Here is a 22,277-nt window from a genome sequence, read left to right as displayed (position 1 = left end):
GAATGCTGTAGCATAAAAACTGCAAAATGGGTGAGCAAGATACTTGGAAATGGCTCAGGCCGGTGGAGGAGTGAGTGAGTGACTACTTAAGGGACCGGTCATTCTCTAGCAACGTACATAGCAACAAGACCAGCTGGAGACAATCAAAATAGAACAGGGAAATGAACTCGTATTTTTACAGTTTGGTAGTCATCAACATGCTAACTGTTGTTTTCATTGGTGACAAGATGTCAACTCACACATTACATTCAATTTTATAGTATATGAATCAAATAAAGAAAATGGCTCTGGTAAAGACTAGCCAGATCCTCGTTTATTTGTGGAAAACTGCTGTAAAGCCCAGCTGTGTTGTGGTAGCTGTAGTTCTCACCATCGTTATCGATGACAAAGGGAATGTTGGGGGTGAGGATGTCGTAGAAGCAGATCTGGCTGTACTGCGGGGAGCAGTCCGCGTCGAGTGCCTCAACGCGCACGATGCGGTCGAACAGACGGCCTTCAGGGACGGAGGCCTCGTAGCGACGCTCCACGAACACTGGGGAGAACTCGTTTACGTCGTTCACACGTACATGCACCGTGGCCCTGAAAGGAAGAGAGCGAGAAAGAAAGAAAGAAAGAAAAGAAAAAGAAATAGGAGAAAAGTAAAGAGCATGATAAAGATGAAGAGAGGTCAAGACATACATAACTGCATGGTAATATAGTAATGTATGGATCAAGCATAGCAGTGACAAATACCCAAGGGTTAATCATTCTCCAAACTATAATAACCAGTATAACCTCTGACAACAACCCAATCCATTAAACCTATTTGACCTTTAGGGTAATGTAGTTCTCACTTGTGGGACTTCTTGCTGTTGGCTCCATCGGGGCCCTCTCCACAGTCATAGGCCTGGATGGTGAAGCTGTGCTCCCGCTGGCTCTCACAGTCCAATGGCTCTTTAGAGCGGACCAGGCCCTCCCCTGTCGAGCGGTCCAGAACCACCGCCTCAAACTGGACCGAACTGGATCCCGAGGGCCCATTGTGCACCCGGAAGCCACAGATCTCACCTGGAGGGGGGGGGGGAAAGAGAGAAGAAAAAGAAAGAGAGAGAGAGAGAGAGAGAGAAGAAAAAGAAAGAGAGAGAGAGAGAGAGAGAGAAGAAAAAGAAAGAGAGAGAGAGAGAGAGAGAGAGAGAGAGAAACTCATTTTAGTACCAATTTAACTTCCAGTGACATTTTGATGATTTACATTGACGGATTTACTCAAATAGAGTCTTCAATGGCTAAGATAAACAACATGAAATTCAGTGATCTATTTCAATGAACCCCATGTGATGTTACATGATCCAATCAATCATTTCATTGTCCCAGTTGGGAAATGTGTACTATAATGATTTCTGTGAGCACAGGGTATATAATGTTCCCAATGAATACAAATGATTGAATTTCACTTGGCTGTGGAGGACCAGTGCAGTACCCAGGAATAGAATTACACACCGACTATTGGAGCGGCCCTAAAAATAGAGGACTGGACAGATATGATTATTTTCCATGTTAATATTTGTAATGCTTTGTAAATGCCCAGCAAAACCCTTTCGGTAGTGCTTTATTTTACAGTACTTTTTCCACTGGTATTTACCAAATTGTGTGGTAACAATGTAAACTTTCTGGCACAAATGATGGTGCTTCATAGGTTATTATTGTGTAATTACCATTTTACGCCATCCACTCTGATTTTAGGACGGCATAACATTTTCAATTTCTAACAATTTCCCCTCTACAAAATGCTTAGTCACTGAAGGGGTATTGTGAGAGTCGGTTTTCAATATGCTAACCGTGGCCATTGTAATCAATAGCAAATATGTTCCGAATGGCAATATGCTTTTTGTTTATACTCGGTTTAATTAGTAAACACCCGGTAATATTTCTACCGTAAAATACATTGCTACCATACTTTCAATGCTAATATTTTATAATGCTTATTATGTGGGAGAGTGTTGATTTGCTATAGGAGGACTGCCAAGTGGCCCCCCATCATTCTAACCATGCCTGTACTGTACCTGCGTAGTGCAGTGGAGCGTCTTTATCCAGGGCGAACAATGGTGGGTTGAGAAGAACGGTGTTGTCGTTCTCCATGACGATACCCTGGTACTCCGTCTCGATCCATGGCTTGTGCTTATTGGCTGAACGGCAACACAGGAGACAAAAGAAGGCTTGGGTTAAATGGAGCAATTAGAAGGGGGAAAAAAAACATGGCTATTTGTAACACCCCATTACATGACAGGACGTGTGTGTGTGTGTGTGTGTGTGTGTGTGTGTGTGACCGCAGATACACATACAGACAAATGAAGACACAAAACAGACACACAGAAATGCACACACACTCAACCCCCACCCCCTAACACACAAGTGTCACTCTATACCTTGCGTCAGTTAGCAACATAATTACACTTAGGCCGATTTCCCCTTATCACACAGGGAGATATGTATATTGTACATATCAATCAGAACAGCCCAAGCAGCCGGCCCACAGGCTGCCTGCCCACTTCACTCACTGGCAAACGTGGACGTCCAAATTAAACAGGGAAAGTTTGCCTTGAATCCACCCTCTAATTGCCAATTAATTATTAATTTCTCTCCAGAATGTTCACCCATATCAATCAAAGGCAGAGCTAACGAGCTGGAACGGTGACGATTTTAAACTCAAACAATCAAAGACCAAAACAAAAGCCTGAGGGCTTTTATTTTAGACATGCCTCCCTCACTAGACCCTGAGATGATGACGTTAGACTCAGACAGCGATGACAGAGCCACAGGACATGTTGTGTAGCAACCGCTCCGCTGTTTTGACAACCAAAACACTCTGGCTAATTATAACAATTAAAAATGCCAATCGGGCCTGAATCAACGTGAGATGAGAGTACTACAGAGTGGAAAGTAATTGTCCTCCAGTACTAGTCATCTCAAAGACGAGTGGCGTTCTCGCCTAGCCAGATGGGCGTACTGCAAAGCAGGAGCAATGAGTTAGCCAGCTAACTTTGACAAAAAAAAAAGAAAAAAAAAAAAAAAAACTTTGACAAACAACCAGAAACAACAGTTAATTTTCTGGTTTATTAAGAAAGCTAAGCATACAGTGCATTCAGGAAAGTATTCAGACCCCTTCACTTTCTCCACATTTTGTTATGTAACAGCCTTATTCTAAAATGGATTAAATCATTCCCCCCCCCCTCGATCAATCTACAAGCAAAAACAGGTTTCGATTTTTTTGCAAATGTATGAAAGTTTTTAAAGTATTCAGACCCTTTACTCAGTACATTGTTGAAGCAACTTTGTTGGCAGTGATTACAGCCTTGCGTCTTCTTGGTTATGACGCTATAAGCTTGCCACACATGTATTTGGGGAGTTTCTCCCATTCTTCTCTGCAGATCCTCTCAAGCTCTGTCAGGTTGGAAGGGTAGCGTCGCTGCACAGCTATTTTCAGATCTCTCCAGAGATGATCGATCGGGTTCAAGTTTGGGCTCTGGCTGGGCCACTCAAGGACATTCAGAGACTTGTCCCGAAGCCACTCCTGCGTTGACTTGGCTGTGTGCTTAGGGTCGTTGTCCTGTTGGAAGGTGAACCTTCGCTCCCAGTCTGAGGTCCTGAGTGCTCTGGAGCAGGTTTTAATCAAGGATTTCTGTACTTTGCTCCGTTTATCTTTCCCTTGATCCTGACTAGTCTTCCAGTCCCTGCCGCTGAAAAACATCCCCACAACATGATGCTGCCACCACCATGCTTCACCGTAGGGGTGGTGCCAGGTTTCCTCCAGACGTGACGCTTGGCATTCAGGGCAAAGAGTTCAATCTTGGTTTCATCAGACCAGAGAATCTTATTTCTCATGGTCTTAGAGTCCTTTAGATGCCAAGCGGGCTGTTGTGTGCCTGAATGCCAGACGGAGTGGCTTCCGTCTGGCCACTCTACCAGAAAGGCCTGATTGGCGGAGTGCTGCATAGATGGTTGACCTTCTGGAATGTTCTCCTGTCTCCACAGAGGAACTCTGGAGCTCTGTCAGAGCGGACCATCGGGTTCTTGGTCACCTCCCTGACCAAGGCCCTTCTCCCCCGATTGCTCAATTTGGATGGGCGGACAGCTTTAGGAAGAGCCTTGGTGGTTCCAAACTTCTTCCATTTAAGCATGATGGAGGCCACTGTGTTCTTGGGGACCTTCAATGCTGCAGAAATGTTTTGGTACCCTTCCACAGATCTGTGCCTCGTCAAAATCCTGTCCTGGAGCTCTACGGACAATTCCTTTGACCTCATGGCTTGGTTTTTGCTCTGACATGCACTGTCAACTGTGGGACATTATATAGACAGGTTTGTGTCTTTCCAAATCATGTCCAATCAATTGAATTTACCACAGGTAGACTCCAATCAAGTTGTAGAAACATCTCAAGGGTGATCAATGGAAACAGCAAAGTGTCTGAATACTTACATAAATATGTTATTTTTTTTATTTTTAACAAATTTGCGAAAATGTCTAAAAACCTGTTTTCGCTTTGTCATTACGGGGTATCGTGAGTAGATTGATGTGAAACATTTTTTTAAATCAATTTTTAAATAAGGCTGTATCGTAACGAAATGTATCGTATCGTAACCAAATATTTCACCATGGATTTAGGTTAAAAGTTGGGCGAAAAAAAATACTTCATTCCCTAACGTTGATGACTTTTTTCCTAATCCAGTTTTCCACATTGATTTAACGTCATCACATAGATTTTTGTTGTTGAAATGACGTGGAAACAAAACTGATTCATCTCATTTTTTCCCAGTGGGATGTATGTTTGGTTGTTGAGTCAATTAGACCATGCCCATAACAAGCTTATCTTTCTAAAAACAAAAAACGATTTTTTTAAGAGTATTCAGGCAAGTTAGCTGCCTTGATCTTGCTTTGTAGTACACCCCTTCGGTTGTGTGACCAGACTGGTGAGTCATGCCCAGGCTAGTATTCGCCATCCTCAATGGTAAATCTGATTCGAACACTGCCTGTCCTCAAGCTTCTGCTCTGTCCCTCTTTTTGTCATTTATCTCTAACCCTCTCTCCCCACCTGTCTCTCTTTCCCATTCCCTCCCTCTCTTCATCTCTCTGCAATACAGCATTAATCTGAACATCAGGGCTGTGGATTACACCCGGGATTACAGATTGAGAGACATCTCTTTCCATCCCTCTCGCTCCATCTCTCTCACTTTCTCTCTCTCTCCACACAACATCCCCTCGTTCTCTGCCCTTCTCTCACACGCTCTTATCTCTCTCTCTTTTTTCTCTCGCTCCATCACTTGATTTAATGCACCGTCTCTCTCTCTCTCTCTCTCTTCCTCTCCCCACCCGCCCTTCCTAACTATCTGACTGTTTGTCTGTCACACACGCTGCGTCTCTGTATCTCTTTCCTTGGACCGACTCCTTTTGCTCCCCCATCACTGCTGCTCCCCTTCTCTCCTTTCCACTTCTGTCTCCCTGTCTTTCAGCGTCACTCCCTTTCTCCTCTCCTCCCCCGCCCGCTCTGACGTCCTTCGCCCCACTCTGTCCATTTCGGTCTAATTGCAAGTCTCCAGTGTGATAATCACTGGAACAATGTTGGTAAATCAAGAGTCATGGCTATCCACAGTGATCTATCTCAGAGAAGAAGATTGATCCTCCTTGGAATGTCATGCTATCAATTACACACAGAATCACGTACAGCAACATCACCACATTGAGCAAAATACATACATACAGGCTACATGCAGGACAACACTCTATAATGACGATGTGCATGCAATCATACACTACAGACATATAATGTGATATATTAAGACGTTGAGCACAGTGAGTGGATATATGATTGCATTCCCTCGAGTTTAGGGGACAGCGACAAAAGGGCCCTGGCCATGAGCATGACTACAGGTCTCTGTGCTCCCATGGCAATAGAAAAAAAACATGATTTCAGCGGTTCTCACAATTAACAGTCAAAAGGAAAGGAAACTGACCTTTGTTGCCACTGGCAACCGAAGTCAAGCAAAGGAGGAGGAAGGAGAGAAAACTCATTCTGTCCATCTGAGGGAGGAAGGGAAAGGTAGAAGGGAGAGGAGGACAGGGAGGAGGGAAGAGGAATACAGTACATGCATTAAACCAGGGGTGTCAAACTCATTCCATGGAGGGCTGAGTGGGCTGGTTTTTGGTTTCTCCTTTCAATTTGTCCAATTAAGACCAATACAACCAGGTGTGGTGAGTTCCTAACTAATTAGTGACCTTAATTCATCAATGAAGTACCTAGGGAGGAGACACTCGGCCCGCCGCAGAATGAGTTTGACACATTAAACCGATCAGCACTGGAAGATAGGCTGAGGTGTAGAGAACATAGACTAGACATGCCAGGACAGACAAATACACATCAGTAAAAATCCTAATACATTAAGCCTACATCCAACGGAATATTCAGACGCTATACTTTCACCTCATACAGAATCCAGATGAATAATGCATAATAAGAAAAGCCCAGTAAAAAGACAGCACATGGGTCCAGGTCATGGTAGGGTTAAGTGAATTGGCACATTAAAATGGTACAATAAAAGGGAGCATTAGACTGAATCAAAACAAACTGGCATGCATCATTAAAAGCAGTAAGGTATAGTCTAGTAATGTCTAGTTATGCTGTTGTTCATTTTGAGAAGGTAAATGATACAGTGATGTTCTAGCCTGTACAGGCCCATATGCTGCCCATGCAGACACCTACTCATTGCCTGTGTGGGTGTGTTTAGGCTTTGGTGTCCGTGCCAGTTGGTTGACACGGTATCCAAAATGATTCCATGGGGTATTGAGCCGTTATTGGCATCACGATACCCACATTCTACCATTCACTGCCATGCGTAAAATCGAAGCTTATCAAGGCCTATATTTTAAATCAAAACTAAAAACTTGAACGAGACTGTGTAGAGGGGCGTACAATATATATTCTGCTCAAAATTAGTTAGCACAGGTTGTTCAAGGCTACACAGAGGTGATGCAGACATGCGTTTATGCGACAATAACTAATCGATTTTATACCCCATATTGATTGATAGGTGCATCAATTGGCACCGTACGCCAGCAGATCTATATTTTGGACCCTTAAAAAAAATATTGTCTTAGACATACTGGTTCCAATCAAAAACATAAGAAAGCCGCTGTCAATTTCACATTACCGTGATGAGTGTGAGGTGTTTTGGTACCCAACGCTACTACCCTCGTAGCATCCGCGCTTCTGCAGCTCAGCTATCCTCCTCCTCCGACGCAAAGAATCTAAAGCGCAGGTAACGGGATTTCACACACAGATCTCTTGAAGATGCTCAAATGTGTACGCCTCCGTTTGATGCAAGACAGTGATACGAACGGATAGCACCTCAATACCGATGTCGTTGTTTTCTGCAGACGTCGTATGAAGGGGGGAAAACGATGGGAATATAACGCTGACGTCCCCTCCCTCTCCGTGTTTCTTAACCCGCCCACACTGCGTCCTCTCTCCTCTCAGCTCCAATTCCAGCTCCCTGCCAAACTGCACTGTTCTCTCTGTTTATTGAATCCACTATGAGGGTGTTGGGGCCAACGCATGATATTACTCATTTCAGCGCAACATAATATTTTGTTGTTGGCTACATGTAGTGACTGACAGCTGGGGACACTCTTAATAACAGCCACTACCTTTCCCCGCCCTGACTGCAAAATGACGTCACATCACCCCTTCTGCCAGACAGCGTGTACACACACCAGTGGAGGAAAAGGCCTCAATTGTCATACTTGAGTAAAAGTATAGACACCTTAATACAAAAATGACTCAAGTCACCCAGTAAAATACCACTTGAGTAAAAGTATTTGGTTCTAAATATACTTAAGTATCAATCATTTAAAATTCCCTAATATAAAGCAAACCAGACACCATATTTTCTTGTTAAGATGTACAGATAGCCAGGGATACACACAATTTACAAACAATGCATGTGTTTAGTGAGTCTACCAGATCAGAGGCAGTAGGGATGACCATGTGTGTTCTCTTGTTAAGTTTGTAAATTGGACCATTTTACGATCTAAGCACTCAACATGTAACGGGTACTTTTGGGTGTCAGGGAAAATGTATGGAGTAAAAAATACATTCTTTTCTTTAGGAATGTAATGAAGTAAAAGTTGTCAAACATAAATAGTAAAGCAAAGTACAGATACCCCCCAAAACTACTCAAGTAAAAATACTTTAAAGTACTACTTAAGTACTTTACACCACTGACACACACACACACACCTCTTTGGTTTTTAAAATCCAGCATTTTAATGAACATTACAAAAAATGTATTTAAAATTATTTTTTCCCCCCCCCATTTCTCTTTTCCTTTGTACATTTGGTAGCAATAAGGCAAAAAAGTAGTCTCTTGAATAACAATTAATTCACATCAATTAATTATTACCACAAGTATAAATATTATTAAAATCTGGGTTGTTGCTACAGTGAGTCACTGCTCTCCCAATGTGTCTCTGCATTGGAAAATGATAGTGGTAGATGTAGGAACAGAGTATCTGACAGGTCAAACATTCTAGATCTGACCTTGCGTCAGTGGTTAGGGCGAAGTTTTACCAAGTCCTAAGAAAGATCGAGGAAGGTGCTAGATCTCGCTGGAGACCACTTGTGATGCTGCTGACATTGGTATGGTGATGTCACGCAATGTAGAAGTGGTGGTTTTGGTTACCTGTTGTGAGTTTGTTTTCCAGTTTGTTCAGAGACAGCCGGAAGGGTGTGGGGTGGCAATGGAGTGAGAGGAGGATGGCAGACAAAGAGAGGAGGAAAGGTCATGAGGAGAGGGAGATGGGGAAAAGGAGAGCATTGAAATCCCTTCACAGAATCTTATCCAAAGCTACAAAATGGTTGATCGTAAAACCCTCCTAAAATAGCTATAAAATCCAGTCTCGTCACGAAATAACGGAAACAAAATCTGAATTGAAACCAGAATGTAAAAACATTAGTTGATAATACAAGGCCATTTTCGAGTCACGTGTTAGTGTGTACAGTGCTTCTTGTGAGTGAGTGTTGGCCAATGAAAACACTCCTCCCCCAAAATATATAATTCCCATCAGAGCAGCAATCCTTGGTTTTTTGTTCTCTCAACAAAATTCATGTTTACATTAAATCTGAAAGCGCAAAAAAAACATTTGTTGTGCCTGAACCACAGCCATGTCTGTGCAGGTTCTATATACACAGAGTAGAGAAAACATTAAGAACACCTGCTCTTTCCATGACAGACTGACAAGGTGAATCAGGCGAAAGCTAAGATCCCTTATTTATGTCACTTGTTAAATTCACTTCAAATCAGTGTAGATGAAGGGGAGGAGACAGGACAAAGAAGGATTTTTAAGCCATGGATTGTGTGTGTGTGTGCCAATTCAGACGAAAGATTTAAGTGCCTTTGAACGGGGTATGGTAGTAGGTGCCAGGCGCACTGGCTTTTGTCAAGAACTGCAACGCTGCTGGGTTTTTCACACTCAACAGTTTTCTATGTGTATCAAGAATGGTCCACCATTCAGTCCACCAAGGACATCCAGTCAACTTGACACAACCATGGGAAGCATTGGAGTCAACATGGGCCAGCATTCCTGTGGAACGCTTTCAACACCTTGTAGAGTCCATGCCCGACGAATTGAGGCCGGGGAGGGGTGCAACTCAATATTAGGATGTTTTGTATACACCATGTATATGGACTTGAGGGGAGGGTTGAAACAGGAAGAGAGATCATAAAACAGAGCCACCTACGGATCCAGAGCCCGTGAGTGGCGAGTGCAATATTCTGTGTATACAAGACTTCAGTCTCTCAAGTTTTCTAAAATCAAGAAAACACTCCTGATTGGCTCAATGGTTATTTCCTGTACCTTTATCTCCCTGGTCCCAAAAAAACGTGCGTCCCGTCCAAAACACTAAAATAAATAGAAAGAAAAATGTGTACACAAATAATAATAATAAAGGCTTTAAAATATTTTCTGATCCGCTCCTAATTAAAAGTCACAGTTCCCTTCAGTCACATCCTGGGTGGAGATTCAGCCAGAGACCTGAGAGAGAAGAGAGTTATTAGTTGAGGTGACTTTTCCCCCATACAAAAAGTGCTTTGAGCATGTGATGGATTGGATTTATATAGTGCTTTTCCATCATCATAAATATTATGCCATTATCATATATCCACAAGTAACATAAGCTACAAAGACATTTCTACCTCGGTTTCTGTCTATTCATAAAGATGTTGTGAAGATCCCTCTATATGCATTAGGAGAAATTTGTAAGCCTAAATCTCAAACAAAATTGGGAAAAATTGGCAGCATTTGTTTTGGATCGGAATCTTTCCCATTCATTTTAGATCTGCATATTATGAATTCATACCATTTATGGAGGTATGAAAACATCTGTCAAAAGTCATTTTTGGGGTAAACTGTGCCTTTAATTAAGTTTAATTAATTATCTGGAAACTACCTTTTGCCAATATGGAGAAATTGAAACATTGAAACATAGGGAATGTGTTTACAGGGTATTAAGTCTAAACTAGGACAATAATCGTATAACCGCCAATTATGAATAATAATAATTTTAATACATTGCTTTTAGGACTTTCAACTTCATTTTCAAGTAGATATAGTTTACCCAATAGCATTTTTTCATGAAGAGGGTAAAGTTGGTAATGTCTCAACGAGGGCAGCAATCATTTTACGGGCAGTACAGCACTGTTGGGAGGGGAAGCTTAATTTCCTAAAGTTCCAAGTGGTCAAAAATCAGACATTTCTGAGACGTAGGTGTCACCAAAGCTGTGTTGTATACATTAGGTATGTCGTAGATCATTTTCAAAGACGCATTATGATACATTACAAGCTTGGTTGTCGTCTCTCAGTAAAACTGAGACTTTTTTTTAGGGCTAGTTCACCCAAATTACAAAATGGCATATTGGTTTCCTTATCCTGTAAGCAGTCTATGGACAAGGTATGACAGCAATCAATGCTTACGTTTTGTTTACCTAGCCACTGTTTCAAATGCTTCTCATCGATAAGTAACTTACAGTTTTTGATACGTTGATTTGGACATTTAGTGCAAAAAAATGCTAATACAGCTACCATTGACGTTAGCGTTTGAAACAGCGGCTAGGTAAACAAAACCAAAGCATGGATTTCTGTCATACCTTGTCCATAGACAGCTTACAGGGTAAGGAAGACAAGATACCATTTTGTAAGATGGGTGAACTATCCCTTTAAATCATTATCCAAAATTCCATCGTCGCCACAGCCTTACTGTAAACACAGAAAAGTCTGGGAGAACTGTATAGAAGCTTGCATTTACCTAACGTAGTTCCTAGTCCTCCTTTTTCTCGCTCCGTTCTTTTCTAGGTACCAGCACCTTGCGGAGATACGGGATGCCTAGATACAACGTGAAGAAGAATATGTGGCCGCAGAAATAAATGGACGAATACACCTGCAAAACAGAAAGATGACAAATCGAACACATCAAATTCTCATCCAGACAGCCGTTTCCCCAACCCAAGTCAAAAGCTTAAACATATGCCAGAAAACTGCACTCATCACGCAATAATCTATGATCTGAGTTCTAACATGTTTGTGGTATTACAAACTGACAGCTACCTTTAGCCACTTCAAGTAAATAAAAAATGTGTTGCAATATGCTTATGACAACATTCCGAATACTTATTATGCATTCTAAGCTGTTTATTACCCTGAGCCACTTGTCGTAGGTGAAGAGGCAGAAGGGCACCAAAGGATAGCCCATGAAGAGCCAGTGGATGAACTGCTGGACCAGGTAGATGAGGGGGTAGAGGGAACTGTTGGCCAGGCGGGTCAGCAGGGGACTGTCCCTCACCAGCGCTTGGGCCTGAGACAAACAGGGATACACATACAATATAAAAGGTATAGTTATGGACACAGACACACACACAGTAATGCAGTAACACATACAGGGCAGAGAGTTTGAGAATCCTCCAATAGCTTAAATGGAGATCTTGACCCTTAGTTGTTGACCCGCTTGAGGATAGATTAGCACTGACATGGTGTCTCCTCTTGACGTGGTTTAAAATGCACAGGTCCAGAGTATGGGAAACAACACAAAGAGAAAGATGAAAAGCCATGCACACTGTTAATATGCTCCCAATGTTTGACGCAACTATGTTTTGACTACTGAGGGTCAGGTCGCCCTCGCAAAATAGGTTTCTTAACCTTACCTGCTTAAATAAAAAAAATACATACGGTACATTCCCACCGTGGTCAAGACATTGCCGTGTACAACTTTGAAAGCATCCAAAAATAAGTGAGGAGGTATTTTCCTGTCTCCTCAGGATTCGCTCTCTGGTGCGTGTTTCCATAGAAATATAATTACTAGAACAGCCATTCCCAATCAAGCCACTGTGCTGTGATTGGTGGACAAGCAGCCATATTGAGTGTACCCATAGGAGTAAAGCAGGAAGTTCAGTATTCAAGTAGTGCTTTATTAAAATTCTATTAAATTCCATTATTAACTCGTACCTGTCTCTCCACATTTACGATGATAAACTCCATGGAGAAGCAGAGGAGGTATCCAGAGTGTGTGCCATGCCAGATGGCCAGGAACGCAAGCGCGGTCACCTGAGACAGGAGCTTATTGCCCAGGAACTTCAACCGCTTAAACACGTGCCTGGAGGAGTGTTACAAACCACCAAATACTGTTAGATATACCAGTATACATTTTTCCAATTAAACCTGTATTTATACAGCTTAAATCTATTTTGCAAGAGACCTTTAGCACTTTGTAACCTAGCTATACATAGTGCCTGATTTTAAAACTAAGGTCCCTGCTATCCAAGATCCCTGAGACGTCCTTACCCAATTAAGGTGGAACTTAAAATGGTTAAGGTAAGGGTAGGGATGCCCCAGGGATCCCAGAAAGCACTAACCTGGCCATAAATAGTTAAGAGTTTTAGTCAGGCACTAACCTGGCCACCCAGGCGTTGGTGTTTATGTTGAAGGAGGCGATGGTGCCTGTGAAAAGGGGTGTGGTCTCAAACGTCCACACCTTCATATTTGCGCAGGCGTCCCATTGGTACTCGCCATTCTGACCCAGCCCATTATAGCCGAGCCCAGAGAGTATACAAACGCCCTCCTGAGTCACAAAACAGGGACATTCCTTTTACAAACACTTGAATAACTTCTTCCTGAAAAACCTAAATATAGGGCCACGCTGATATACTGGGCTCCCAGACCAGTTTCTTCTCACCTGATCTGACGTAGGTGTGCCCCAGTGGAACTAATCTGTGTGTGAATGACAGGTATGTGGAGACAGGTGTGTCTGTAAAAGGGGTTGTTATTTTGAAGCGGGTGCTACCTGGAAATGAAACGTTTTTGCATACCAAGTGCTGCTACATCGTGCTACTACTCACCGCTATGACCCAGCAGCTGACGTATTTGTACAGGATGACTTTGGCCCAAAGGAGGATGAAGACACAGCGGTACCAGAACGGCTGGGCCTGAAGAGACACGGTCGCATTTGACTTTGGACGGTTACATTTGTCAAACAGAACAACGTATGGAAATGTGGCTTTGGCTTCAAATCAGTGATGTTAAAAGCGTCAGGAATACTGGTGCAAAAGCAAGGCTTTCTTACGTCGTACTCGTCTGTTAGGTAATAGCTATCTGGGTAGTGGGGACTGAATATTGCGTAGATCACCAGGCAGAGGAGGCCAAGGGAGAACCGCTTCATAGCAGGTATAACACTGAGAGAAAGAAAAAGGTTGTTAAGTAAACCCATGTATGCATCCCCTTCCTCCATCCCTGCACCCCCCCCATCATCCCACCTCCCTGTCCGCCCCTCCATCTATCCATTCCGGCCTCCCCTCTACCTGTTAGGTGGCTGTCCGGGGCAGTCGGTGAGCTCCCCTTTGACGAGCCTCTGGTAGCTGCGCAGTGTGAACTGGGGCCCCACCAGAAAGCCTCCGTAGAAGTAGGAGAAGCCGATTACCTCCAGCAGAGAGGGAACTTTGGCCAGGGCTGACCTCTTCTGCTCCTCATTCAACTTGGACTGGTGGGGTGGAGGGGGAGGGGGAGAGAGGGAGGAGAGTGAGGTGGAGAATAGTGGTTGGAGCCAGGGAGAAAGAAGGGGGAGGGTTAAGAGGAGATGGAGGATTTAGAGTAAAAGGGGAAAGGTTGGGTAAAAGAGAGAACAGAGAAAAGGAAAGCAAAGAGGGGAAAATGGTAGAATGAAAAGTGAAAGGGGGAAAGAAAGGACAGGAAGTAGAGAGACATTTTTAACAGTGCATAGTCACTGGCTGAGCTCGCTGCATATCCAGTTACACAGGGTTCTTGTTGAAAGCGGCCCACGGTTTGACCGCAAACTCAATTTAACCAAATAGGACTACTTAACAGGCATTTAACTAGGGGGCATAAAACTGCTGGTTTTCCAAGTGCAAACCAGTGTGCCTGCCTTTTGGGACATTTTTGACTAGACAAAACAAGAAACACAGCACAGTAACCAAACTATGTGTGCGTCCCAAATCGCTCCCTATTCCCTACATGGCGCTCTACTTTTGTCCAGAGCCCTATAGGCTGTGGTCAAAAGTTGTGCCATTTAGGAGCCCCCCTACATAGAGAAAAGGTGAGCAGCAACTGTACAGAGTAACAATTGTAATGAATGATGACCACTAGACACTTGCCTGTTTGTAAATGGATAACTTCCTCAATGCAAACACACGCTACCTCAACTCATCTCTGACTGGTGTGTGGACAAAGTCTCTCACTCAAACATCCAAACTGTCACACACACACACACACACACACGAGGAGGAGGACTTGGAAGAGGTTGAAGCACAAACAGACAAGTACACTGATAGAGCAAAATAACAAAGAACAGAGAGATAAAAAATAAATAAAAAAAAATACACACAGAATTGACCAATAATCAAACGGCGATAGAGAGAGAGCAATCAACTCACTGGTTCCTGGCCACCGTCATAGTAATCAAACGACAAACCTGAAATCAAAGAGAACGCAAATTGGCATCACTCACTATGTTTTGAAAGCTCCTAGGATTGCCATGAACATTGGAATGAATACTTTGACTGTAGATGTTCCTCAGCTGCACCCATGTAAAACCATGATGGATTCTCGTAGGATTTTTAGTATACTGTACTATGCAAAATACGATCCATGTTATCTCCGAGGCTAATGAACAACTACAACAACACAAGTCGTCGCTAAGAAAATAAAAGGAAATAGGACAAATAATCACTCAGCAATTGGGGGGGGGGGGAGTACACAAAATAAGTGGGAAACAAAGGGGGGGGGGGGGGGGGGGGGGGGGGGAGTACAGAGCAGCAGCAGAGAGCAGGTGTTTGTGATGAGGTGAAAATACCAATAAGTTTGAGTGCAAGGACACATTGGGGCATGGTCCACTTGATATCATATTCTTCTGTAGCGGTGTAGTAGTAGCCTGACAGCAGGTATGCCTACAGAGAGAGAAGGGGATAAAGAAAGAAGACAGGCTTGATCAAAACAAACATACAAAACAATGATTACAATCGCACTTAAAAAGGAGGGAGGGAGAGCATTACGTCATACAATGGCAGTGTTCTACGGCGCTTCAGTACTCCAGTGAAAGAGAAAAAAGGACAGAGGAAGAGGATATCCTAACATGAACAGGAGAAATTACACACACACACACACAGCGCAGCTCTTCAATCGCCGCAGCAAGGGAGCGGCAACGAGCGAGAGAAGCTTCCTCCATCACCTGACCCCCGCATCACAACAGAACACAGGAAGAGATTGAGAGAAAAGGAGAAAAATAAAAAGGAGCGAGAAAGATTGAGGGAGAAATCTCACCATTTGGAACATAAAGCTGGCCAGGACGGTTGTTATTGTCCTTCCCATAAGCCTCATCATCAGGAACTGGACAAGGACGCATAATGCAGAGTGATAGAGCTGGGTGCCTGAAAGAAACAGGAAGATGGAATGATACGAGGGACAGAGGGAGGAAGGGAAAGGGGCAGAGAGATGGATATTAGCGCAGAAAGATAGAAACAGAGGAAGAAAGAGTGTATACTTGCAAATTGAAGATGAGCAAGTCAACACAGGTTATCAAGTGAGGATAAAAAAAAACGATAGATTCCACAAAGACAGAGCAGGTGCAACAGACCTGCTGTAAAATCCAAGTGCAGCAGAGAACAAGGGGGAAAAAGTTGCGTTATTAATCCAGTACTATCATGTAAACCTCAAACCATCCATCCCTCTCTAGACTCCCTCAGTCTGTCAAACTCGCTTTACTTCTTCACAATTACTCATGACTTGGTGGTTACTGCTTAGGCTAGCTATAGCATACAAATTGAATGATAGACCTTTAGCTAGTCCAGGCGTGTCAAACATACACCCGCGGGTGTTTTGAGCAAAATACTTTTATGAGCTCAACCAAATCGAAACTGGGTAGAAATTATAAAGGACCTAGGTTTACAGTCTCTTCACTTTGTCCAGCTTTCTATCAAATCAGTGAAACGAAAGCTAGAAAGTCAGGGAGCATCGAAAAATCCCAAAACGATGGATAGAGGACTGTATTTTGGTCATTTTGACAGTGAGGAAACATAACCAATTTTGTGTGCAGCCCTCCGGACCTCGATGAAGACTGAATCAGGCCCGCGGGTCGAAACAAGTTTGACATCCTGTTCTAGGCCCTGTTCCCTTGCAGCGTTAAACACTAGGGGGTTTTCTTAGTATGGCACAGAATCTCCTGAAGCAATAATCAAGGCTGCAAACATCAAAATATTTCATTTGAAACAAAGAGGGCATTTCTGGAAAACCAGGGAATTTATTGAAAGGTGCCAGAATTTTGCAACCCGACTCCCACCGCACCAAAGTAATGGCGAGGAAAACACGGTTTTCATAAATGAGCCAATTTACCCAAACACTTTAAATCTCCTCCACTATCCACCCACCTCCTCCCTCCCTCCGGAGTTAATATGTCCCCATCCCAACTCTGCAACAGTTTCCCTGCCAACATCACCGCCATAAGGAAATCATTACTCATTCCCCCACCACGCATTCCCCAGCCACTTGTTTCCTACAGGGTCAACAACCCACCTGCTCCCTCACCTCTCCTTCACCTGACGTTGAGATGTTGCAATATTGTTATAAGCCATTGATGACGCTATTTATTTAATGTAGCACTGCTCAAAAATAGGCTCCTGGTCATAACAAACTTCTCAATCCTTTTAACGTATTACAAATGTATAGGCATGAGCTGAAATACCTACCAAGTTCCTCCTTCATTTCCTCTCTCCCTCCCCCACACCACTTCCCCACCTCCTTTCTCTCTGCCTCCCTCCTTCTCTATTTGCCTCTCTCTGCCTCCCTCCGTCCCCTCGCGTCTCACCAAAGTTGAAAGCCGCCAGAGACAGTCCGGAAATGGCGTGGTATAGGTGAATGACAGTGGGTGGCTGGTGGAAGAAGAAGCTGCGGTACAGCAGGGCACAGGGGTACCCTGAAGGAAGGACAGAAAGGAGACTGTTAACGTGTGAAATCAACACGAGTGAATCATTCTAGACAAGAGCCCTTAGTGCTGACAGCAAAATGAAGACCTTGTAGTTCAGTGCTGCAACCTCAAGATAAAAAACAGAGATGTTTATCAGTGCACACCCAGCGATGCAATTGTTCTGGGGCCCGCCGGGGCTGAGGTTCTGTACCTTAGGCAAAAAAATCATATAACCTACAACAAGATCTAATGAAAATCAAAATCAGAAAAATGGTTTTGTACCCTGTCTCCCCCGCCCAATGTACTCAACCCATACGAGACTCTCTGTGCACGCACTTTTCTGACTGCTCGCACAGCCTGCGCAACTACTATAAAATTGTTGCCCACACCCCAAAAAAAATGTGGAACATGTAAAAAAAAATATATATACTTCTGCCGTGACGCACTTTGAAGATGCTGCAGTCCAGATTTACTTTTCCTCAGCCAACAACATGAGCAGCCTAACAAACACCAAAATCAGAAAAACCCCATAGTAGAATAGTTTACCTTTTCAATTGGCTTCTCATATTCCACGCGAGAAAATAATATTTATCCCGAGACACTTTCAAATTGTATGTACCACAGGGAGAAAATAAACATGGCTGGGCATATGCATGCAATGCATTGCACTGTCACAACCACACATTTGAAAGTGGTTAATGGCAACTGTTAAAAAAAAAAAAAGGATCCCAGCTTTCCATTACTACTGTATTTATTATTTCTCAACTCTTACATTTGTGAACAGTACCATTTTCAAAGCGGAGTGGGTGGTTTAGGCACGTTTAGCACTCACTGTTCACGAGAGGAGATAAGGGCCAAATGTAACATGGGTCAAGAGTAACAGGTAGGCCTACACTTTAAAAAAATATATATATCCTGTTACTTTTACAGTAACTTACTGGCAGCCAGTTACCTGTAAGTTACTGTCAATTCTAAATAACCTGGTTTAACAATACTATGCTGTAAAGTTCTGGAATACCGCTAAACAAAAGTTATATTTGGAATTTACAGTAACATACTGTACAGTGTATACATTGTATTTTTGGGACATTCAAGTCATCAATATGATGCTAACTAGCAACAAGATCATGTTTAGACTTCGCGATGTGGCTAATTCTTAACCCAAATGGGTAAATGCAGATGGGCAACCCCATTCATTAGCCACCATGCTGCATCAGTTGGGCTACAGCCAGGTGATAGCCTAACGCTTTTAGCTAAATAGCGCACCTGCCAGATCATGACAATATGGACCAAAATGTTTTGGGCTGGAGAGGTAAATTATATTTTAGATTGTGTTAGTATCATTTTATTCCATTTATATGGTAGTGGAATGTCCTTTTACAAAAGTCACCAGAACTGACCTTCTCACAGTCATTCTACAAATATGTTAAAAAGGTCCCACTGTCACATTTGCCACCACTGCTAAAAAATAAAATGCAAAAAGATTCTGGAAACACTGACCAATCATTGATGTTTTAGTTCCCTGGACACTTCAAATTAAGTGAGAGATTCAGCTCAAAATGTTTATGCCGAAAGCAGAGTGATTTCATGTTTAAATATGGAAAGTCACTCCACTGGAATGTCATTAACTGAGCATTACACAGAAGTCACATGCTATTTGGTTGTGAAGAAATGGGGTTAACATCTGCCAATGACAGCAGTTTATTAATTAAGAGCCTGTAGTTTTGCTGTCATATGTGCTTTTGGTGCATATTGTTTAGGTTAGTGCATTATAGAACCCCCCCCCCCCCCCCCCCCCCCTAATTTAACCACTCTGCACACACCCCCACTCATAGTTTTCTGGTGTGTGTGTGTGTGTGTGTGTGTGTGTAACTGACAGGGGTCGACATTGGCACCAGAATTAAAAGCTGGTAATCACATTTAAATGTAGTTCCATAAAGTATAGAGGTGGGGAGGACTTGCAATCTGATAGTCAATGTTTCACAATGATGACTGGTAAAAGCAGCATTGTAGTTTATATAAATTCTAAACATTTACAAGATTGTCAACATGGGCCAAAGGTAAGATATCTACAAGTATAGGCTACAGCAAGAATAAATCATATCAGGGTACCAGAAGCTGAAAAGCAACGGCAATTGAATTAAGACAATGCGCGTAACTGTCATACTGTACTATTTGTTAGTCAATCCCAGCATATGTGACTTCAGAAGAAAAACATGTTCATGTGTCAGAGCAAAGTTCAGAGATGACAAGACACCCAGCTACCTGGGATAAACCGACCATGTAAAGTAAACCCGTCCGTACTATGTCACAACCGCTTGTAGTAACCTCGTCTGCTAGAACCGCTAGCTAGCTAACGTTCGCTAAAACATGAAATATGTTTTTCTGACAGTCAGCAGAGAAGAATGTGTTCTGCGAAGTCCTGTGCCCGCTCAACCTTGCAGCCCGTCTGTCATGTCAGCTTGTCAAAAAACAAGGCTAGCTAAGTGCATTTAGCTACTGTAATCGTTCGGCTTGCCAGCGGGTCTACTCGCTAGCTAGCCAACGTTAGTCTGGCTAGTCACTGCAGCTGAGCAAGATACATCATTAACGTTACCTGATTTAGCGGAGTGTGTGTGTAGTCACACTGTTTTAAAGGTGTAACTCAATATTAGATTGACACGCGGTTATGTCAGAGCGTCTACTGAAAGCTGTCAGAGATGACTAAATTGAACTCACCGACTAAAACGGACAGAATCAGTCGAATCGCAGGTTCTGGGGAACCTAAAGATTCCGACAATTTCTCCATCAAGGGAGCCGCCATCTTTCGTGTGGGCGGAAGTGGCTCTGGTGATTCCGTAGATGTGTACCTTCGTGAGCGTTCCACTCTCTCCTTTATCTGCCCTTGTCGATTCAGCGCTCCCCACCCCTTTCCCCTCCTCTTTCTTTAATGTTCATTCTTCCCCTTTGTCACCACATCGACCTTCAATCTCTTTTGCCCCCAAATTTCGCAATACCTGTTCAATCTGCTGCAACCTCTCTCATTCAAGTAAAATAATATGCTGCCTACTGCTGTTGTGATATAGAGCATTTTGATTTAAATTGTAAAGAAAATCATCAAACTTTTTTTTGTGGGAAAAATACATTAGGTTGTATCGACACCATCAATACGGTAGAAAATCTTTGCCTCCATCCACTGCCTAATATCATATTGCATTCTGTTGTCAGTGCTGCTCAACAGTGGTGTAAAATCCCCCCCCCCCGTGTGGCGTGAGTGAGGAATTACATGTTTGCCGAGGCAAGTGCATGCACCACCAGTTTCGTGTTCCCCCAATGGTTAAAGACCTACTCTTTAATTCGAAAAACAACAAAAACGTTATTCCGCCACTAGATTTTCTATATAGGCCTAAACTGAGGGATGGGGCTGGACACTTAAATTCATAGATGTTGCAATGTATGGTACTGACAGTGCATGACATGAGGTCAACAACATGAGAGTTTTAACTTGATTTTGAAGCTGTACAGTGAGGCATTTATAAGTGCTATTCTTCAAGAATTAGCGGGCATTATAATGATAGATTAACACCACAGTTGTGTCAGAAGTAGGATAGGGATGACCTGTAACGGCCATCGAAAGCACGGACGGGCGTGCTTGGGCCCTGAAAGATGGCGAAGCACAAGGACTTGCTTCCCGTTCAATTGAGGTACGTAACAAACCTGACCTTTCTAAAAAACGATTACCGCTCCCCAAACCGTAACCTTTGGAAACCTGTTCGTGCCTCGAAACCTCGCTCTGCCCCTAGAAATACTACAATATTATTAATTGAATGATCAGAAATGGCTGTAAATATCACAAACTGGGCCTAGAATTTGGGGAAGGTAAACTGATCAAGATTGATCATGTATAGGGTGACGCAGTTTAATAGTCTGAATCGGCTTCTTTACCTGTCTTCACCCCTCATCTTCTGCACTCTTCTGCACTGATGATCTGAAATGACAGGACAGGTGAAAGCAATATGGTGGGGTGCATACTGCCTACAGTGGGATTTATTCACATGTACAAAAAATGAAACGGAGGATAGAGATGATCTACTTGTTTAGTGAGCAGCAGTACAGTGGTGTCAGAAGTGGGATGGCCCCCAGTTGTGGCCATCGAGAGCACATCCCAAATGTGCCGGTGTGAGGAATTTACTGGAGTAAAGCGTAAGGATGCGCACTCCGAAGAAAGGGGGCCAACTTAACACAATAATAGCAACCTCGTCAAGGTGTTCTGATCTTTTAGCGTAACTAATAGCTAAAGTGCTGGGTTGACGTCACTGAGTGTTCAAATCTACATCAGGATTACTACCCCATGATTTTTTAAATTTGATTTAACCTTTATTGAACTAGGCAAGTCAGTTAAGAACAAATTATTATTTCCAATGACGACCTACCCGGCCAAACCCTTTCCTAAACGATGCTGGGCCAATTCTGCGCCGCCCTATGGGACTCCTGATCACGGCCGGTTGTGATACAGCCCGGGATTGAAACCGGGTCTTTAGTGCTATGCAGTGCATTAGACCGAGTGATTCCCAAATATAAACCTGGTGGTTCGAGCCCTGAGTGCTGATTGGCTGACAGACGTATACCAGGGATATGACAAAACATGTATATGCACTACTCTAATTACGCTGGTAACCAGTTTCCAATAACAATAAGGTACCTCGGGGGTTTGTTTTATATGGCCACTATATCACACCCTTGGGCCTTACTGCGTAAATCTACACTCTCCTTCAATCTGTAAAGAGAAGGGTGAGATATATCATTTATTCATTTATTT

General features: G+C 43.1%; 2 protein-coding genes across 2 annotated transcripts in view; both read right to left on the bottom strand.

Moving 5' to 3' along the window:
• Nucleotides 1–7,607, bottom strand: part of LOC106583354 (calsyntenin-3) — a 36,111-nt gene extending 28,504 nt beyond the window's left edge. The window contains exons 1-5 of the mRNA XM_014167474.3: nt 7,173–7,607; nt 5,979–6,045; nt 2,037–2,159; nt 834–1,044; nt 371–579 (exon numbers count right to left, since the gene is read on the bottom strand). Of these exons, the coding sequence (XP_014022949.1) occupies nt 371–579; nt 834–1,044; nt 2,037–2,159; nt 5,979–6,045 (610 nt within the window). The 5' untranslated portion in view covers nt 7,173–7,607. The remainder of the gene's footprint in view (nt 1–370; nt 580–833; nt 1,045–2,036; nt 2,160–5,978; nt 6,046–7,172) is intronic.
• Nucleotides 7,608–8,263: 656 nt separating this feature from the next.
• On the bottom strand, nt 8,264–20,412 carry LOC106583352 (lysophospholipid acyltransferase 5). The gene is made up of 13 exons (XM_014167460.3): nt 20,198–20,412; nt 17,381–17,488; nt 15,841–15,947; nt 15,374–15,467; nt 14,955–14,992; nt 13,866–14,044; nt 13,631–13,739; nt 13,407–13,493; nt 12,963–13,129; nt 12,517–12,664; nt 11,714–11,869; nt 11,324–11,455; nt 8,264–10,053 (listed from the first exon to the last, which is right to left on the bottom strand). Exons 1-12 carry the CDS (start codon nt 20,280–20,282, stop codon nt 11,336–11,338), a joined length of 1,398 nt encoding a protein of 465 aa, XP_014022935.1. The 5' UTR covers nt 20,283–20,412; the 3' UTR covers nt 8,264–10,053; nt 11,324–11,335.
• Between the last annotated feature and the right edge of the window lie 1,865 nt (nt 20,413–22,277).

The sequence above is a fragment of the Salmo salar genome, chromosome 02 (assembly GCF_965601325.2).
Source record: "Salmo salar chromosome 02, fSalSal1, whole genome shotgun sequence".
Lineage (NCBI taxonomy): Eukaryota > Metazoa > Chordata > Actinopteri > Salmoniformes > Salmonidae > Salmo > Salmo salar.
This window is presented reverse-complemented; position numbering and strand designations above follow the sequence as displayed.